Source organism: Mustelus asterias, unplaced genomic scaffold (genome assembly GCF_964213995.1).
Source record: "Mustelus asterias unplaced genomic scaffold, sMusAst1.hap1.1 HAP1_SCAFFOLD_1373, whole genome shotgun sequence".
Taxonomy (NCBI): Eukaryota; Metazoa; Chordata; class Chondrichthyes; order Carcharhiniformes; family Triakidae; genus Mustelus; species Mustelus asterias.
In genome coordinates, this window is record NW_027591318.1 from 17,731 (window position 1) to 38,258 (window position 20,528).

Below are 20,528 nucleotides of genomic sequence, written 5' to 3' on the forward strand. Positions count from 1 at the left end.
TCTCCTCGTGTCTGCGTGGGTTTCCTCCGGGTGAACAAAGAACAAAGAATAGTACAGCACAGGAAACAGGCCCTTCGGCCCTCCAAGCCTGTGCCGCTCCTTGGTCCAACTAGACCAATCGTTTGTATCCCTCCATTCCCAGGCTGCTCATGTGACTATCCAGGTAAGTCTTAAACGATGTCAGCGTGCCTGCCTCCACCACCCTACTTGGCAGTGCATTCCAGGCCCCCACCACCCTCTGTGTAAAAAACATCCCTCTAATATCTGAGTTATACTTCGCCCCTCTCACCTTGAGCCCGTGACCCCTCGTGAACGTCACTTCTGATCTGGGAAAAAGCTTCCCACCGTTCACCCTATCTATCCCCTTCATAATCTTGTACACCTCTATTAGATCTCCCCTCATTCTCCGTCTTTCCAGGGTGCTCTGGTTTCCTCCCACAGTCCAAAGACGTGCTGGTTAGGTGGATTGGCCATGCTAAATTCTCCCTCAGTGTACCCGAACAGGTGCCGGAATGTGGCAACTGGGGGATTTTCACAGTAACTTCATTGCAGTGTCAATGGAAGCCTACTGTGACTAATAAATAAACTTTACTTTACTTTTACTCTTGATGGTTTCAGTCTGATTAGTGGAGGAATAAGGCAGGGAGGGTAACAGGTCTGGCAGACTGCTCAGTTGGTATTGTCACTGCCCCAATATTTTGTTTGCAGATTAAGATGGGCCCAGGTTCTACTCACAGTTTGAATGGGTTTATCACAGGCAGGGCAGTAGGTTGGCTGTTATAACTGACCTTTGCACTTTAACCGTGTGATGGCTCTTGGAAAGTTTACATTTGTGGACAGCAGGATCTAAACTCACTGTGACATCTCTGGAATTGTCAGTCCCTGTGGCGCAATTGGTTAGCGCGTTCGGCTGTTAACTGAAAGGTTGATGGTTCGAGACCATCCAGGGACGAGGCTTTCGCTTTAGGGCGGCACGGTAGCACAGTGGTTAGCACTGCTGCTTCACAGCTCCAGGGTCCCGGGTTCGATTCCCGGCGCGGGTCACTGTCTGTGTGGAGTTTGCGCATTCTCCTCGTGTCTGCGTGGGTTTCCTCCGGGTGCTCCGGTTTCCTCCCACAGTCCAAAGATGTGCGGGTTAGGTTGATTGGCCAGGTTAAAAATTGCCCCTTAGAGTCCTGGGATGCGTAGGTTAGAGGGATTAGCGGGTAAAATATGTGGGGGTAGGGCCTGGGTGGGATTGTGGTCGGTGCAGACTCGATGGGCCGAATGGCCTCCTTCTGCACTGTAGGGTTTCTATGATTCTATGAATTCCCTCTCTAAATCTCTCTCCTCCTTTAAGACACTCCTTAAAATCTACCTCTGATTACCTCACCTGTCCCAATATCTCCTCATGCGGAACAATGTCTCAGTCCTTCTGATGACGAGTCATCGTTGGCCTGAAATGTTAACTCTGCTCCAGAGCTGCTGAACATTTCCTGTTCTTGTTTCTGTCTTTGTCTGTTTTACACTTCTGCCAAATACCTTGGGACATTCTGACCATGTTAAAGGTGCTATACAAATGCATGCTGGTTGAATAATCCACACACCATTCCAGGTGAGGTGTCGAAGGATCAGCAGGTGTGGAATGATATCCCCCACTGTGATTTGAGTAATGGAAATTGAGTAATGAAAATTTGAGACCGGACCATTAGTGATGAGTTGCTGTTTTATAAAGACACGGACATTAAAAAATGTGCAGTTTCAGGGGGTGTGAGTTTCATCCTCATGGAGGGGAAAACTATTGACAGTCGGAATCAGCAAGGTGAACCTTCCCCTAAATGACAGCATGTCATTTGCGTGTGATTTCAATTCACCTGCGTGTGCGTACAGGCAGCTGGTAAGTCCAGTCACTGACCTCTGTGCCAATTCTCAAACAACAACGGACTTCTAAGTATTTCTACCAGGACCTCAAGTCGAGCAGGGTGGGAGGGCCAATGAATGCTTATGTTTGGAAGTCTGTAAATTGGTATTGGGTGTGGAATGACCACAAAACATAGGAGCAGAATTAGGCCACTCGGCCCATCGAGTCTGCTCCACCATTCAATCATGGCTGATACTTTTCTCATCCCCATTCTCCTGCCTTTTCCCCATAACCTCTGGTCCCCTTATTAATCAAGAACCTATCTATCTCTGTCTTAAAGACACTCAATGACCTGGAATGAGACAGGATAAACACAAAATACTGCGGATGCTGGAATCTGAAATAAAACCAGAAAAATGCTGGAAAATCTCACCAGTTCTGACAGCCTGTGTCACCCTTTGTCTTCAGCTCTGACAAAGGGTCATCTAGACGCAAAACGTAGGCTCTATTCTCTTTCCACAGATGCTGTCAGACCTGCTGAGATTTTCCAGCATTTTTTTGGTTTTGAATGAGATGGGGTGTTCTCTCTTGTTGGACCCAATTCTGAATTTATCACACAATAAGATTGAACTTTTCTTCTCCTATCAATTGTGTCCTAAGTTAAAGGCGGCCTCGACTCAATGCTGGCGAGCAGAATTTGGCAGAAGTTAGCAGCCTCGTGCATAAAACTTCAGAAAACATGGATTAAGAAAGTCCAATTGGCCTATCAATCCCTTCCCTCCAAATCCCATGTCCACCCTCCCCTTTCATAGACTCTATACATCCATCCAATCTCCTTCTCGGCCTTGTGCGTACTCAGTGCTATCGTGAACCCTACCCAGCCATTGATCTTGTGTGATAGAGTTTGGGTAAATGATGTGTGATTCCCAAAATGATTAGAGCAGAACTCCAGAAATCCACCAATTGTCAAATATTGGATCCTGGCCACAGAGAACATTCCATTGCTGTCCCTTGCTCCCAATCGCAAGACTCAGCACGTCCTCCATGGTATCTGATCTATCTCTCCACCCTCTAATCTCAATATTTATCCATCTTGGCTGGGCTGAATACTACACGCCCAGTTCAACTTCAGCAAGTCGCTGCACAAACTCCTCATTCTGGGAGCCAGCTCTGTCCTTTAATCGAAATGGTTTCGCTGAGATTCACCAACTCAGGACTGACCGATAGTTGAACCAGGAATGCTTCAAGGACTTGCTTACCCATTCTTCCACATTCGGCCCCATCTCTTCATCAGCAAAGCCTTTTTCCCAGAGGATATTCGGCTTGCCGTGTTTCCAGATTTTCCGTCGCACTCTTTGAGCGAAGAAGGCAATGATACAAAACGTCAGCGCCACCAGAAATCCACAAACAATCGCTATAGCCTATCGACAGGAAACAGACAGGGAAGGGATTAGTCTTGTCTGAATAATGGACACAGTTACTCGCAAAACTGTTGATGCTTTTCATTTCCTTTCATTCTCTCAGTCTCTAAACCACTCCGTCCAGGTCTTTTACACAGTCTGAATGTGTGGGGGTCTGTCGCTGCTCCCCCAAATCAGTCTCCGCTACTCCACATCTGCTTCTGCTACTCCACATCTGTAGCTGCCACCCCACATCTGTAGCTGCCACCCCACATCTGTCTCCGCTACTCCACATCTGCTTCTGCTACTCCACATCTGTAGCTGCCACCCCACATCTGTAGCTGCCACCCCACATCTGTAGCTGCCACCCCACATCTGTCTCCGCTACTCCACATCTGCTTCTGCTATTCCACATCTGTCTCCGCTACTCCACATCTGCTTCTGCTATTCCACATCTGTCTCCGCTACTCCACATCTGTCCCCGCTACTCCACATCTGTCCCCGCTACTCCACATCTGTCCCCGCTACTCCACATCTGTCTCCGCTACTCCACATCTGTCTCCGCTACTCCACATCTGTCTCCGCTACTCCACATCTGTCTCCGCTACTCCACATCTGTCTCCGCTACTCCACATCTGTCTCCGCTACTCCACATCTGCTTCTGCTACTCCACATCTGTCTCCGCTACTCCACATCTGTCTCCGCTACTCCACATCTGTCTCCGCTACTCCACATCTGCTGCTGCTACTCCACATCTGTCGCTGCTACTCCACATCTGTCTCCGCTACTCCACATCTGCTTCTGCTACTCCACATCTGTCGCTGCTACTCCACATCTGTCTCCGCTACTCCACATCTGCTTCTGCTACTCCACATCTGTCTCCGCTACACCACATCTGCTTCAGCTACTCCACATCTGTCTCCGCTACTCCACATCTGTCCCTGCTACTCTACATCTGTCGCTGCTACTCCACATCTGTCTCCGCTACACCACATCTGCTTCAGCTACTCCACATCTGTCTCCGCTACTCCACATCTGCTTCTGCTACTCCACATCTGTCTCTGCTTTTCTGTAGATGCCTCACTCTTTCCATCTATCTCGCTCTCTCTCTCTCACTCTCCGTCTCTCTCTCTCCGTCTCTCTCTCTCCGTCTCTCTCTCTCCCTCTCTCTCTCTCCCTCTCTCTCTCTCCCTCTCTCTCTCTCCCTCTCTCTCTCTCCCTCTCTCTCTCTCCCTCTCTCTCTCTCCCTCTCTCTCTCTCTCCCTCTCTCTCTCTCTCCGTCTCTCTCTCTCCGTCTCTCTCTCTCCGTCTCTCTCTCTCCGTCTCTCTCTCTCCGTCTCTCTCTCTCTCCGTCTCTCTCTCTCCGTCTCTCTCTCTCCGTCTCTCTCTCTCCGTCTCTCTCTCTCTCCGTCTCTCTCTCTCCGTCTCTCTCTCTCCATCTCTCTCTCTCCGCCTCTCTCTCTCCGTCTCTCTCTCTCCGTCTCTCTCTCTCCGTCTCTCTCTATATTTGTTTCTGTCTCTACTCTCTCTCTCTGTTTGTGAACCATTGTCTCTTTCTCCTTCTCGGTCTGTCTGCCTGACTCTCTCTCACTCTCTCCTGTTTCTAGGTCCCTGACTCTTGTCCCTTTCCCTATTTGTATCTGTGTATCTTTTCTTCTTCCTCGCTGTCTCTATGCCAATGTTGTCATTCTTCCTTACCATCTATCCTTGTGACTCTTTCTTTTTACTCTGTCTCTGGATCTTTCTCCATTTTGCTCTGCTTATGCCTGGCTTTGTCTCACTCTACCTCTCTCTGCCTTTCAGTCTCTGCCTTTTCCCATTGCTCCCTCTATTCCTTTTGCTCCGTCTTTCCCTCTCTCTCAGATTTTCCCAAACACTCTTTCTCATTGTGCCTTGAAAGAAATTCCAGGGTGCATCACAAGAGTCTTATCATTCAAAATTTGACAAGGAGATACAAGTATAGTATAAATAACTCCAGGAGTCAGCTGTGAAGGAACAGTGCTTTATTGCACAAAATGAAATAAAGCAAAACCATGAGCTTGTGGTGAACACAAAAAGATCCCAATCAGGATAATACAATAATGGACCCGCTCAGGGGCCTGCTTTATACAGGGCTCGGTATATGAGTTCCACCTGGTAAGGTAATTACCAATCACCAGGGAGCTGATATTCTATGAGTCCGACAGAGAGGTCAGTCAGTGATTCCCCGTGCAAGTCCTGGGGGTTTTCACAGACAGGTGGTCAAAAGCTCAGTTTAAAGAGAAGAATGAGATGAAGATGCAGTGATGTTTAGGGATGGAATTCCAGAGTCGGACAGCTGAAGGCCAGCAATGGGAAGGGGTGGGGGGAGGGGGGGAAGGATTACAATTGGAGATGCTCAAGAAACCAGAATTGGAGGATTCCAGATACCTCATAGGGCTGGAGGTTACAGAGATAGGGAGAGGTGAGACTTTGGAGGGATTTGAAAACAAGGATGAGAATTTCCAACATTGAGGTTTTTCTGGACTGAGTTAATGTCAATCAGTGATCATTGTACGGACTTCATGTCAAAAACATCTTTGCTCCTTTCCTCGATCTTCTAACAATTTGTTTTATGAAGTCAAGAGCCTAATTTCAACCTGGTCAATAGTTGGCTCAGGATTAAAGAAAGCAGCCTCTGAACTGCTGAACAACTCCACTAATAGCAATCTGACTGCATGCATTTTGTGTGGAGAGGATCGGGACCATTCATCTACTTCCTGGAACAGGGGTTCATAGGTCAGACCCTCTTGGCAATGTCTAATTTGGCCAATTATGTTTCTAGGTCACCCACACACCACGGGCACCTTTCTCCTCTCAACATGGGTAGGTAGCTTTGCCCAGTTCAATCTGGATTGGCCCAGCGTAGTGTTACCAACTCTAGTTGGTCATTTCCTGGAGAACTCATTGCATGATTTCTCCCACCTCCACACTCCCACCATTGGTTGCCTGACATGCCTATCATCATGATCCTCCATCTTCCCATAGTCAATTACTAGTCAAGGGGCAGCATGGTGGCACAGTGGTTAGCGCTGCTGCCTCATAGCGCCAGGGGCCTGGGTTCAATTCCCGGCTTGGGTCACTGTCTGTGCGGCGTCTGCACATTCTCCCTGTGTCTGCGTAGGTTTCCTCCGGGTGCTCCGGTTTCCTCCCAGAGTCCAAAAGACGTGCTGGTTAGGTACATTGGCCGTGCTAAATTCTCCATCAGTGTTCCCAAACAGAGTGTGGCGACTAGGGGATTTTCACAGTAACTTCATTGCAATGTTAATGTAAGCCTACTTGTGACACTAATCAATAGACTTAATTGTTCAATCCACATTTCGCCTCATCTCCAACATCTTTGTCGACAATGAAGAACAAACTAACAAAATATGCTAAGACCTGAAATCATATGAGGTCTTTAATTTCTGTTTTCAAGATAATGTGAATATATTGTCCAGGACAGTAAGGGAATTGGAATAACTCACCTTAAGTAAGGGGATAGATAGAGTGAACGTTCAAAGACTATTTCCTCGGGTGGATGGAGCTATTACAAGGGGGCATAACTATAGGGTTCGTGGTGGGAGATATAGGAAGGATATCGGAGGTAGATTCTTTACGCAGAGAGTGGTTGGGGTGTGGAATGGACTGCCTGCAGTGATAGTGGAGTCAGACACTTTAGGAACATTTAAGCGGTTATTGGATAGGCACATGGAGCACACCAGGATGATAGGGAGTGGGATAGCTTGATCTTGGTTTCAGATAAAGCTCGGCACAACATCGTGGGCCGAAGGGCCTGTTCTGTGCTGTACTGTTCTATCTTTAGAACTAATAAATGAAAATAGCTAAAAATAAAAATTGAAAAAAAAAAATCACCCGAAACACAGCATCTCAGACAATGCAGCCTTCCCCTCGTCTTGCACTGGGAGTGTCAGGCTGGATTGTGTGCCCAATGGGGTTAAGTGAACCCATGACCTCTGACACAGAGGTGAGAGAGAGCGAGCGAGAGTGCACTGCCCACTAAGGCGGGGTTAATCACAGCGTCTGTTTTCATCTTTAGAATCACCGTCGAAATGCCTCTACTTCTTTTCCAAATGAGTTCATTGACATGCGAATAATTGCTTTCGCCGAGTTCCTGTTCTATTTAAGAACTGCTTTGCTCTCCGATAAAGGTCTCATTCATTAAACAGGACCCACAACTTGCTCACTGAGCGGGGACTGCTACCAATTTGGACGGATCCCACAGGTGGAAACAGTAAATGCTGAAAGGAGTCAGTATGGTGAGAGAGTGCAGGTTGGCATGGCAACCTGGGGAGATTGTGTGTTTTTTCAACACTTTCACTTTTCAGTGCTATTAACTTACTTTCCTGTTGTTAATGACATAAAGTAGAGGAGAATGGGCCACATATCCTTCCGCCTGGTTCTGCCTTTCAATAAGATCTTCCATATTAACTCCGCTTTCCCACCCAATCCTCAAATCTCTTGGTTTCCTTACAAACATGTGAGGTTTTCTGCCTTTCTTATGACATAGACAGACATAGACATAGACACCCTACAGTGCAGAAGGAGGCCATTCGGCCCATCGAGTCTGCACCGACCACAATCCCACCCAGGCCCTACCCCCACATATTTTTACCCGCTAATCCCTCTAACCTACACATCCCAGGACTCTAAGGGGCAATTTTTAACCTGGCCAATCAACCTAACCCGCACATCTTTGGACTGTGGGAGGAAACCGGAGCACCCGGAGGAAACCCACGCAGACACAAGGAGAATGTGCAAACTCCACACAGACAGTGACCCGAGCCGGGAATCGAACCCGGGACCCTGGAGCTGTGAAGCAGCAGTGCTAACCACTGTGCTACCGTGCCGCCCTATGATGTTTGCCATTGGTCCTTTCCAGAGAACACAAAAGCACAGTGTTTTACAAAATAATCTCGCTGAATCGGAATATGCAAATACCACAGAGCCCCTCATCCACTTCGGTGAGTTCATTCCAACAGACCTGTGAGGCATGACCAACCTTCTCAAAACTCTACTGACAGTTTCCCATCCAGTGAATGCTTTTAGCGTCTCCCATAAACCTGTCTCAAACATTTCCCCCACAGGCCTGGACAGGCTAAGGACCGAATTCGACTCATTCCTACCTTTGTCTATCAAGGTTACAGAAGCAATCATCGGGAGTGATTTCTGAAGCTACTGATTAGAAGTTGATGTTTATCAGGTTTGACTCACTCTGCAGCCAGCAGATCAGTGGCTGATTCAATGCACTGTCCAATGTGGAACAAGAGTGAACCAAGAATTGGCTTTGAGATGGTGCTTTTTAAAAATTCATTCATGGGACATGGGCCAGCATTTATTGCCCATCCCTAGTTGCCTTCGAGATGGTGATGGCGAATGGCTTGTGCGGCCATTTCAGAGGGCAGCAGAGGCAGAGTACAGGAATGAGATAGAGAATCTGGTGAACTGATGCGGCAACAATAATCTCTCTCTCAATGTCAACAAAACGAAGGAGATTGTCATCGACTTCAGGAAGCGTAAAGGAGAACATGCCCCTGTCTACATCAACGGGGATGAAGTAGAAAGAAGCGAGAGCTTCAAGTTTTTAGGTCTCCAGATCACCAACAACCTGTCCTGGTCCCCCCATGCCGACACTATAGTTAAGAAAGCCCACCAACACCTCTACTTTCTCAGAAGACTAAGGAAATTTGGCATGTCAGCTACAACTCTCACCAACTTTTACAGATGCACCATAGAAAGCATTCTTTCTGGTTGTATCACAGCTTGGTATGGCTCCTGCTCTGCCCAAGACCGCAAGAAACTACAAAAGGTCATGAATGTAGCCCAATCCATCACGCAAACCAGCCTCCCATCCATTGACTCTGTCGACACTTCCCGCTGCCTCGGCAAAGCAGCCAGCATAATTACGGACCCCATGCACCCCGGACATTCTCTCTTCCACCTTGTTCCGTCGGGAAAAAGATACAAAAGTCTGAGGTCACGTGCCAACCGACTCAAGAACAGCTTCTTCCCTGCTGCCAGCAGACTTTTGAATGGACTTACCTTGTATTATTTTGATCTTTCTCTACACCCTAGCTATGACTGCAACACTACATTCTGCACCCTCCCGTTTCCTTCTCTATGAATGGTATGCTTTGTCTGTGTAGTGCACAAGAAACAATACTTTTCACTGTATGTTAATACATGTGACAATAATAAGTCAAATCAAATCAGTTGAGAGTCAACTACATTACTGTGGCTCTGGAGTGACATGTAGGCCAGACCAGGTAAAGACAGCAGATGTCCTTCCCTAAAGGACATTAGTGAACCAGATGGGTGTTTCTGAAAATTGACAATGGTTTCATGGTTACCAGTAGATTCTTAATTTCAGATTTTTTAAATTGAATTTAAATTCCACCATCTGCCGTGGCGGGATTCGAACCGAGGTCCCCAGAATATTAACTGAACTTCTGGATTAACTGTCTTGCGATAATACCGCTAGACCATCGCCTCCCCAAAGCTGCCTAGAACAAAATGATCAATGAGTCTAGCACTTTATTCTAGATTTATTCATTAATTGAATTTAAATTCCTCTTGTGGGATTTGAACTCCTGCCTCCAGAGCATCAGCCTCTGGGTTACTCGTGCAGCAACATGAGCTTGATGTTGATCAATACCCTGGAGGCACCTCACCATTACACAGCCAATTGGAAAGTGAACAGACTGTTCATTGGATTCCGGTCAGTCTTTCCTCCTCACATCTGATGATTTGAGAAACAAAGCGAGTTGTTCCATTGGTTTTTTTCTCCTGGGTCGCTCATAGCAATTCCTTGAGGAGATCAACTGCCAATTCCAGGAGAGTTCGGGGCAATCCTAATCTACAGGCACTCACATGAATTCCTGTGCCACTTATTTTTGACTTGATTTGATTTATTATTGTCACATGTATTAACATAGTGAAAAATATTGTTTCTTGCAGGGTGCCCTGTGCTTGGCTTTTGGGTTGGAGATTGGATTCAAGTGTGCTACCAAAACTCTTATCTATTTACTGAATCCTTGCCATGTTGTTAATGCCTTGCAGATATTCCTGCTTGCCTGTCCGCCTTGCCCTGCCAGCTTGATACTCATCAGGTGACATGTTCACATGTTGAACGGACCCTTCCTGGCATTGCTCTTCCCTGTCGTCAACACCAGATTGCTTCCATTCGAAACAGAGGTGTATTACGTTCAGTACATCCTCATGTGTATTATACAGACAAAGCATACCGTTCATAAAGAAGGAAACGAAAGAGTGCAGAATGTAGTGTTACAGTCATAGCTAGGGTGTAGAGAAAGATCAACTTAATGTGAGGTAAGTCCATTCAAAAGTCTGACAGCAGCAGGGAAGAAGCTGTCCTTGAGTCGGTTGGTACGTGACCCCAGACTTCTGTACCTTTTTCCCAACGGAAGAAGGTGGAAGAGAGAATGTCTAGGGTGCGTGGGTCCTTAATTATGCTGGCTGCTTTTCCGAGACAGCGGGAAGTGTAGACAGAGTCAATGGATGGGAGGCTGGTTGTCCTCTCTTTAGCACGAGACACAAGTACTTATTAGGGACCGTCAGCATGGCTTTATGAGTGGAGAATCATGTCTCACAAATTTGATTGAGTTTTTTGAAGGGGTAACCAAGAAGGTAGATGAGGGCAGTGCAGTTGATGTTGTCTACATGGACTTTAGCAAGGCCTTTGACAAGGTACCGCATGGTAGGTTCTTGCATAAGGTTAAATCTCACGGGATCCAGGGTGAGGTATCTAAATGGATACAAAATTGGCTTCTTCACAGAAGCCAGAGGGTGGTTGTAGAGAGTTGTTTTTCAAACTGGAGGCCTGTGACCAGCGATGTGCCTCAGGGATCAGCTCTGGGTCAACTGTTATTTGTCATCTATATTAATGATCTGGATGAGAATATAGGAGGCATGGTTAGTAAGTTTGCAGATGACACCAAGATTGGTGGCATAATGGACAGTGAAGAAAGTTATCTCTAATTGCAACAGGATCTTGATCAATTGGGCCAGTGGGCTGACGAATGGCAGATGGAGTTTAATTTAGACAAATGCGAGGTGATGCATTTTGGTAGATTGAACCAGGGCAGGACTTACTCAGTTAATGGTAGGGCGTTGGGGAGAGTTACAGAACAAAGAGATCTGGGGGTACATGTTCATAGCTCCTTGAAAGTGGAGTCACAGGTGGACAGAGTGGTGAAGAAGGCATTCGGCATGCTTGGTTTCATCGGTCAGAACATTGAATACAGGAGTTGGAATGTCTTGTTGAAGTTGTACAAGACATTGGTAAGGCCACACTTGGAATACTGTGTGCAATTCTGGTCACCCTATTATAGGAAGGATATTATTAAACTAGAAAGAGTGCAGAAGAGATTTACTAGGATGCTACCGGGACTTGATGGATTGAGTTATAAGGAGAGGATGGATAGACTGGGACTTTTTTCTCTGGAGCGTAGGAGACTGAGGGGTAATCTTATAGAGGTCTATAAAATAATGAGGGGCATAGATCAGCTAGATAGTCAATATCTTTTCCCGAAGGTAGGGGAGACTAAAACTAGAGGGCATAGGTTTAAGGTGAGAGGGGAGAGATACCAAAGTGTCCAGAGGGGCAATTGTTTCACACAGAGGGTGGTGAGTGTCTGGAACAAGCTGCTAGAGGTTGTAGTAGAGGCGGGTACAATTTTGTCTTTTAAAAAGCATTTAGACAGTTACATGGGTAAGGTGGGTATAGAGGGATATGGGCCAAGTGTGGGCAATTGGGACTAAGCGAGTCCCAATTGCCCACTTTTGGCCCATATCCCTCTATACCCATCTTACCCATGTAACTGTCTAAATGCTTTTTAAAAGACAAAAAAGGGTGGCATGGACAAGTTGGACCGAAGGGCCTGTTTCCATGCTGTAAACCTCTATGACTACATTGAGGTCATTGTTGGACATCTACTGAAACCCTGGCAGAGCTGATGGTGATGTTACTAGAATCTGTCATTACAGCCGGAATGACTGAATAGTTGGACAAATTGCAGCTGATCAGAGATGGCCAATGTGGATTTATGCTGGATAAATCAAATCTGATTAATCTAACTGAATTATTTTGAAGGCATTAACATGTTGTCTAAGGGTGTGTCGGTGGTTGGTATCTGAAAGCATTTGACCAAGTTTCCACATAAGAGGTTAGCAAAAAAAGTCACAATTCACGTGTGATGGAATACTGGCCCCCTCCCCACTTCTACACCTCCATCTGGTCGCCCCTTAGCCTTCGCTGCTCCAAGCCTATCCAACCTCTCTTCATAACTTAAATGCTCCATCCCAGGCAGCATCCTGGTGAACCTCCTCTGCACCTCCTCCAGTGCAATCACATCCTTCCTATATCCTTCAACGGGAAGAAGTTCTACTTGTGTTGTATAGAGAGTCTTGTTCAGACCCCACTTGGAGTAACTGCATTCCGTTCTGGAATATCACAGCTCGGAAAGGAGATATTAGACTGGAAAGGAGTGAAGCTCAGATACACCAGAATGATAGCAGGGCCCAAAGGGTTAAGTGATGAAGATTGATTGTATAAACAGAACTAGAAAATCGAGGGGGTGATGCAATCGACGTGTTTAAGATGATTAAAGAAACTGACAGGGTCAAGAGAGAGAAATTATTTCCTCCTGTGGGTCCAGTCCAAAATTAATGGGGGCAGAACTTTCAAACTAGAGCCAGTCACCAAGAGGTGATATCAGAAATCACATCTTCATGGAGAGGGGGGTCAAAATCTGAAACTCTCCCCACGAAAGGTTGTGGATTAATTTTTCATTTATTCTTTCACTGGGTATAGACGTCAATGTCGAGGCCAACTTTTATTGTCCACCCACAATTACCCTTGGGAAGGACAACATATGTTGGCCCAGCCAGCAAGGCCCACAGCCCCTGAAAGAATGAATAAAAATTATTGACACCATTGAAAATGTATAGAACATAGAACAGTACAGCACAGAACAGGCCCTTCGGCCCACGATGTTGTGCCGAGCTTTATCTGAAACCAAGATCAAGCTATCCCACTCCCTATCATCCTGGTGTGCTCCATGTGCCTATCCAATAACCGCTTAAATGTTCCTAAAGTGTCTGACTCCACTATCACTGCAAGCAGTCCATCCCACACCCCAACCATTCTCTGTGTAAAGAACCTACCTCTGATATCCTTCCTATATCTCCCACCATGAACCCTATAGTTATGCCCCCTTGTAATAGCTCCATCCACCCGAGGAAATAGTCTTTGAGCGTTCACTCTATCTATCCCCTTCATCATTTTATAAACCTCTATTAAGTCTCCCCTCAGCTTCCTCCGCTCCAGAGAGAACAGCCCTTGCTCCCTCAAACTTTCCTCATAAGACCTACCCTCCAAACCAGGCAGCATCCTGGTAAATCTCCTCTGCACTCTTTCCAGCGCTTCCACATCCTTCTTATAGTGAGGTGACCAGAACTGCACACAATATTCCAAATGTGGTCTCACCAAGGTCCTGTACAGTTGCAGCATAACCCCACGGCTCTTGAACTCCAACCCCCTGTTAATAAAAGCTAACACACTATAGGCCTTCTTCACGGCTCTATCCACTTGAGTGGCAATCTTTAGAGATCTGTGGATATGGACCCCAAGATCTCTCTGTTCCTCCACAGTCTTCAGAACCCTACCTTTGACCCTGTAGTCCACATTTAAATTAGTCCTACCAAAATGAATCACCTCACATTTATCAGGGTTAAACTCCATTTGCCATTTTTCAGCCCAGCTTTGCATCCTATCTATGTCTCTTTGCAGCCTACAACAGCCCTCCACCTCATCCACTACTCCACCAATCTTGGTGTCATCAGCAAATTTACTGATCCACCCTTCAGCCCCCTCCTCTAAGTCATTAATAAAAATCACAAAGAGCAGAGGACCAAGCACTGATCCCTGCGGCAGTAGTCTGATAGGTTCTTGTTGGGTTTGGGTGTACACAAAATGCAGCAAAGATCATTAAATAGAGTTGAGCTACAGATCAGCCAAGAGTGAAATTATTCATAGAAAAGAATTGAGAGGCAGAATGGCCTCCTCCTGATATTCCATTCCTATGATCGAGTTGGCGAACGGAGAGTGAGGCGAAACTAGGGCCCTCCCTTGAATGTACAGCTTGTACAGTTCATAATTCAGACATTATGAAATCATAAACGTTATCACATTTTAGCAATAAACTTGCAAAGAAATACACCACACCAACAATAAACCGTGACTCACCTCCTGTGGATCCACAACACAATAGTGATATAGATATTGATTAGTCATCATCATGCCACCTCCAGTTGTGTACATCTGGTTGCACATCATCCTGATTTGGGAATAGTACATGGATCCTCCACTTCCAGCCATGGGGTTGACCCCCATGATGTATACAATACTGGCAATCAGCTCCAACCCACCCAGGATAGCGCTGAATATCAGCAACAGCAGGTAGAACTTCCGGCTCCTGGAGTTCTGGGACTTGCTGACACTGGCAATGAAGAAGGCCAAGGTAGCGATAAAGGAAATGGCTGCCATCGCAATCATGAAGCCAGTGGCAGCCCTGGGGTCAGTGCGGCCGCTAGAGCCAAAACCCATCCCGGAGTAATACCCTCCTCCATACCCTCCTCCATATCCTCCTCCATACCCTCCTCCATACCCTCCTCCATACCCGGAGGGGTTAAACCCACCTCCCATTATTCCGCCCATGCCATAGCCGTAACCATATTGCCATTGCAGTGTTGATGCCACGCAGGCAAAAATAGCGAGACAGAGGATCACCACAATGCCCTCTAAAATACGGATGATCCCTGGTGGGGAGTTCCATTTGTAGAAGTGCTGTGGCTTATTCTCAATGTAGTAAGACCCTGGAGCAGGGGAACGCATGTCAATTTCATAGCTTGCCACAGAGGGTCTATGTAGGAAGGGCTGGTTGAAGTGGTTTGGGCTGTACGCGGGCGGGCTCCCCAACGGCCGGTTCTCATACATCGTGACGGTAAGTCCCAGGCAATTGTTTAAAGGTGGTTGACGAGATCTGTAAATGAATATAAAAAGGAGGAAAATTGCATCAGTAAAGTCAACAACACCACACCAAGAGATGGTGATAGTGGCTAAGACTGAGTCTGTGTGTTCAGAGAGGTCTACAATGTCTCGTGTACAAACATATCCCATAACCAAGCTAAATTAACTTGGATTAAAGTTACTCAGCAATCCACTCTGCTTGGATTCACATTCACTCTCTTTCGACTTGCTCCAGATTGTGGGTGCTGAGTAATCCCAGACATTGGGTGTGAATGGTCCCAGTGTCCCCCAGCTTAGCATCACAGACCTGGACACTGGCTAAACTCCAACAGGTGAGAGATCGGATCTGAACAAATTAACCAATCAGCAATGAAGAACTTTCAAACTAGGTTGGGGTAAATTGGAATTCAATACAAGTCACAGAAAAACACAACACAGACGGAAACCATTCGGCCCAAATGCTGCCTCTTTGAAAAAGCTATCCAATTATTTCCAGTCCTCTACTCTGTCCCCATCACCTTTCAAACTAATCATGGAATAAAATAATTGACTACTAGTTTTGTCTTGGTGCTATTTACCAAATTTAAACCTGCTCCTGGGCCTGGCGAGACGCGCCAACGGTCCAGGCAGCGGGTGATCGACGGGGCCGTCCATCCCGACTGTCTGCCCCTCTACCGCGGCTACATTCACGGCCAGGTGTCTCTGGAGAGAGAGCATGCGGTGTCCACGGGCGCGGTTGACGCCTTCCGCGACCGCTGGGCGCCGCAGGGGCTGGGGTGTATTATCGACCCCGATAATCACCTTTTGGTTTGACGTTTTAAGTTTCCTTTCGACTTTGTTTTTGGTTCGGGCTGTTCCCCACTTCCTTTTGGGGAGCTGCCCCTTTTACTTTGTCCCTAAGTTAATTTGAGTTCGTTTATTATGTTGGTACCTTAAAAGAGCTACCAAATTTAACTTCATACGAGTTTAAAGTCAAGTCATTATTACCAAAACAAATCTGCTGTTCATTTAGTCTTGACCATTTCTTATCAAATATAATTTGCCCGTTTAGTTGAGTGAGTTTGTCAGATTTAAATCAGTAGTGGCTTCGTTTGCTAATCATTTATCAAGTATACTTCCAATGTTGCTAGTCATTGACAAAACTTAACTGCTGAAACAGACTGGGACCACTTGTCAAGTCAGCCTGTATCTGTAGAGAGAGTAGTTTAGGCTTGTTGGTTATTTACTAAACTTAAACTAGTTTAGAACTCTTAGCTTTTTTTCAAACTAGTTTAGTTTTAACATTGCACGTTCCTTTTCAAAGCTGCTTGTTCATTGGTTTCCTCAAATTAAATATCACTGGAAATAGTCAAGTGGGGGTCCATCATTTCATTTCACCTTCTGCTGAAGTTATTGAAAGAGTGACCACTTTTTCACTTTCCTCTTCACTAGTGTTCCTCTGGAAGGAAGCCCATCACCCTTACCCAGTCTGGACCTCTATGTGGCTGCAATCCCACACCAACCTAGCTGGCTCTGCTCTGACATGGCACAAAAACTTCCTCAGGGATATCAAAACTATCAACATCCTGGGGGGTTACTACTGATGTGGAGATGCCGGCGTTGGACTGGGGTAAACACAGTAAGAAGTTTAACAACACCAGGTTAAAGTCCAACAGGTTTATTTGGTAGCAAAAGCCACACAAGCTTTCGAGGCTCTGAGCCCCTTCTTCAGGTGAGTGGGAATTCTGTTCACAAAGTTAATTTGTTCACAAAGTTAATTTCACAAAGTTCTGTTTGTGAACAGAATTCCCACTCACCTGAAGAAGGGGCTCAGAGCCTCGAAAGCTTGTGTGGCTTTTGCTACCAAATAAACCTGTTGGACTTTAACCTGGTGTTGTTAAACTTCTTACTGGGGTTACTACTGACCAGAAACTCAACTGGACTAGCCGTATAAATACTGTGGCTACAAGAGCAGGTCAGAGGCTGGGAATCCCATGGTGAGTAACTCACCTCCCGACTCCCAAAGACCATCTACCATCCAGATGGCATAACTCAGGAGTGTGAGGGCAGCTCCAACAACACTCAAGAGGTTCAACACCATCCATGGTGGCACAGTGGCTAGCACTGCTGCCTCACAGCTCCAGGGACCCGGGTTCGATTCCCAGCTTGAGTCACTCTCTGTGCGGAGTTTGCACATTCTTAGAAATCTTAGAAACCCTACAGCACAGAAAGAGGCCATTCGGCCCATCGTGTCTGCACCGACCACAATCCCACCCAGGCCCTACCCCCATATCCCTACATATTTACCAACTAATCCCTTTAACCTATGCATCCTAGGACACTAAGGGCAATTTTAGCATAGCCAATCAACCTAACCTGCACATCTTTGGACTGTGGGAGGAAACCGGAGCACCTGGAGGAAACCCACGCAGACACAAGGAGAATGTGCAAACTCCACACAGACAGTGACCCAAGCCAGGAATCGAACCCAGGTCCCTGGAGCTGTGGAGCAGCAGTGCTAACCACTGTGCTACCGTGCTAACCACTGTGCTACCGTGCCGCCCATTCTCCCCATGTATGCATGGGTTTTATCCGGGTGCTCCGGTTTCCTCCCACAGTCTGAAAGACGTGCTGGTTAGGCGCATTGGCCGTGCTAAATTCCCCCCCAGTGAACCCTAAGTACATTTAAGAAACTGAAACTGCAACAAAGGACAGTGAGCACGGATTCCAAAGGTCATGATTGACCAACCTTATTGGATTAAGTGTGGAGTGCGGCGACTAGGGGATTTTCACAGTAACTTCATTGCAGTGTTAATGTAAGCCTATTTGTGACACTAATAAATAAACTTTAAACTTTAAACCATTCAGGACGAAGCAGTCCGCTTGATTGCTACCCCTTCCACAAACATTCACACTCTCCACTGTGGAAGAACAGTGGCAGTCATGTGCACCATTTACGAGATGCACTGAAGGGGACTCTCCAAGGTTCCTTAGGCAGCACTTTCCAAACCCATGAACACTATCATCTACCTGGGAACACCACCACCTGGAAGTTCCCCTCCAAGTCACTCACCATCCTGACTTGGAAATATACCGCCGTTCCTTCACTGTCGCTGGATCAAAATCCTGGAACTCCCTCCCTAACAGCACTGTGGGTGTACCTACACCACACATGGACTGCAGCGGGTCAAGGAGGCAGCTCACCACCACCTTCTTAACAGAGGCAGAAATGAACAATAAATGCTGGCTGCTTCAGAGATGTTTTTTAAAGGATGTCAGCCTTGATTATGGACTCCGGTTTCTCGAGTTAGACTTTGAAAGAAGGACTTTCTGAATCTAAAGGACCAGAATGCTAGTCACTTCATCACAGCTGACACCTCCACCTATCCCCAATCCAGGGTCGGCAGATTCCTCAACTTCCAACTCATTCCAGATCCCATTAGAAAACACAAAACACAGGAATTCCTTGGGATTTGAAGGCTTGAGGAATGTGCCTGGTACATTCAGATGGTAATCCCGTTAAATTATGGATACTAGGAACGGATTGCAATCCTCTTTCCTCGTCATATAACTCTCACACACTCCCAATCCAATCTACTCCAGTACAGCTCCTGATTCTGGGTTGTAAAACATTAAAAAACTGGCCTGAACCACTTGCAGTAATTTTTTTTCCAGAGAGCTTCCTGTGTTAGTCAAAACGATTTAACTTTAACCTTCCCAGAATGATGAACAAACTAACTTCGATTCTTTTAACACGAATTGCTAACGGGGTGGGGGGGGGGGGGGGGGAGTGATACAACAAATCAGAGAAAATATATGAGATTCCCCCAAATCCTGAAACTAAATGGAAACACTCTGTAAAATTCAAGATTTTTATCAATTGTCAGAAATTAAATATAGTTTCCGAATCCCACCACACACTAAAGAAACTGCTTCATTTTCAGGGCGATGACATTTATAGATTTAATAATCTCCCAGTGAATAAGATTCTTTGTCTCTCTGCTACCAGTAATTCCCAAATTGCAACACTTGCATAACTATTCCCTCTCTGAGTCACTCATCTCCAGTAACCACCTGTTCAACTTTTTTTTACTGTTCTAGTCTCGTTTGCGCAGTTTAAAAATTTGCTTTTAATTGCCATGGCAACTATCAAAAGATGGGTTTTAAAAACAGACGAAAGCAAAAATCTTCAATGGTGCGAAAGTCCCAGAGAAGATTTCCCGTTCACTCTGAGAATGCCCTTACCTTTCCCACTCTCTCAAGCTGGGCTCGCTGCGGGGATTTGCTTTCCTTTAATCCGACTTGTTCTCGGGGGGGGAAACAAAGTTTGATTCTTCCTGACCCGGACAGGAGTCCCTAAATCCAGGCAGCTGTATCCCACATCCAATACTGTTCTTGCAACCCCAGGAGTTTGACACGCACCCAGCCGGTCTCTCGGGGCGAGTCCAGCTCTCAGACTCCAGTCCCGTTACTGAAAGAAAATGGCAGCGAGGAAAGGTTAATCATTCACCCGAGAGAAACACACACGGCAGTCTGACAGAAGGCGAAAGTTCAGGATCACTCATTGTGACTTCCCCCAAATCGCAAACAGAGCCTTCCTGCTGCAGCAACTCGGTGGAAGGGATTAAAACCCCGCTCCCCACCTCCCATATTTACAATAATGCAGAATCAAATAATCCGGCAGAAACGGATTTAAAAACCATTTCACCTCCTCCACCTGTACAAACTGCAGTAACCAGCCTCACACACAACCACTCAGGGCTTTATTAATTTGTGTATATCAAAGTTCCAGAGTAAATGATCAATTACTAATTCTAAAAATAAATCTATAAACCAAACAGTACAGATAAGGATTTGCTGGTCCTGTGTTGCTATACTGCACAGGCATAAACAAGGAGGTCAAACAGACACTCACCCATACACAGAAATTCCACACTCTCACAGAAACTACACACACAGAAATTCCACACTCACACAGAAACTACACACAGAAATTACACACACAAAAACTACACGCACACATACTACACACACGCACAGAAATTCCACACACACACACAAACTACACACACAGAAACTACACACACACAGAAATTCCACACTTTCACAGAAACTACACACACACAGAAACTACACACACACACAAACTCCACACACACACAGAAACTACACACACACAGAAACTACACACACACAGAAACTACACACACAGAAACTACACACACACAGAAATTACACACAC

The 20,528-nt window shown here is 46.2% G+C and overlaps 1 protein-coding gene and 1 non-coding gene across 2 annotated transcripts in view; one reads left to right on the forward strand and one right to left on the reverse strand.

The window, feature by feature from the left end:
• The window catches only part of LOC144488207 (uncharacterized), a gene marked incomplete at its 3' end in the record, with an annotated part of 74,033 nt that overhangs the window by 14,116 nt on the left and 39,389 nt on the right, over positions 1 to 20,528 (reverse strand). Inside the window, exons 7-9 of the mRNA XM_078206234.1 lie at positions 15,523 to 15,653; positions 14,525 to 15,320; positions 3,100 to 3,261 (exon numbers count right to left, since the gene is read on the reverse strand). Of these exons, the coding sequence (XP_078062360.1) occupies positions 3,100 to 3,261; positions 14,525 to 15,320; positions 15,523 to 15,653 (1,089 nt within the window). The remainder of the gene's footprint in view (positions 1 to 3,099; positions 3,262 to 14,524; positions 15,321 to 15,522; positions 15,654 to 20,528) is intronic.
• trnan-guu (transfer RNA asparagine (anticodon GUU)) lies at positions 879 to 952 on the forward strand. The gene has a single exon. It is a non-coding gene; the product is annotated as a tRNA-Asn (tRNA).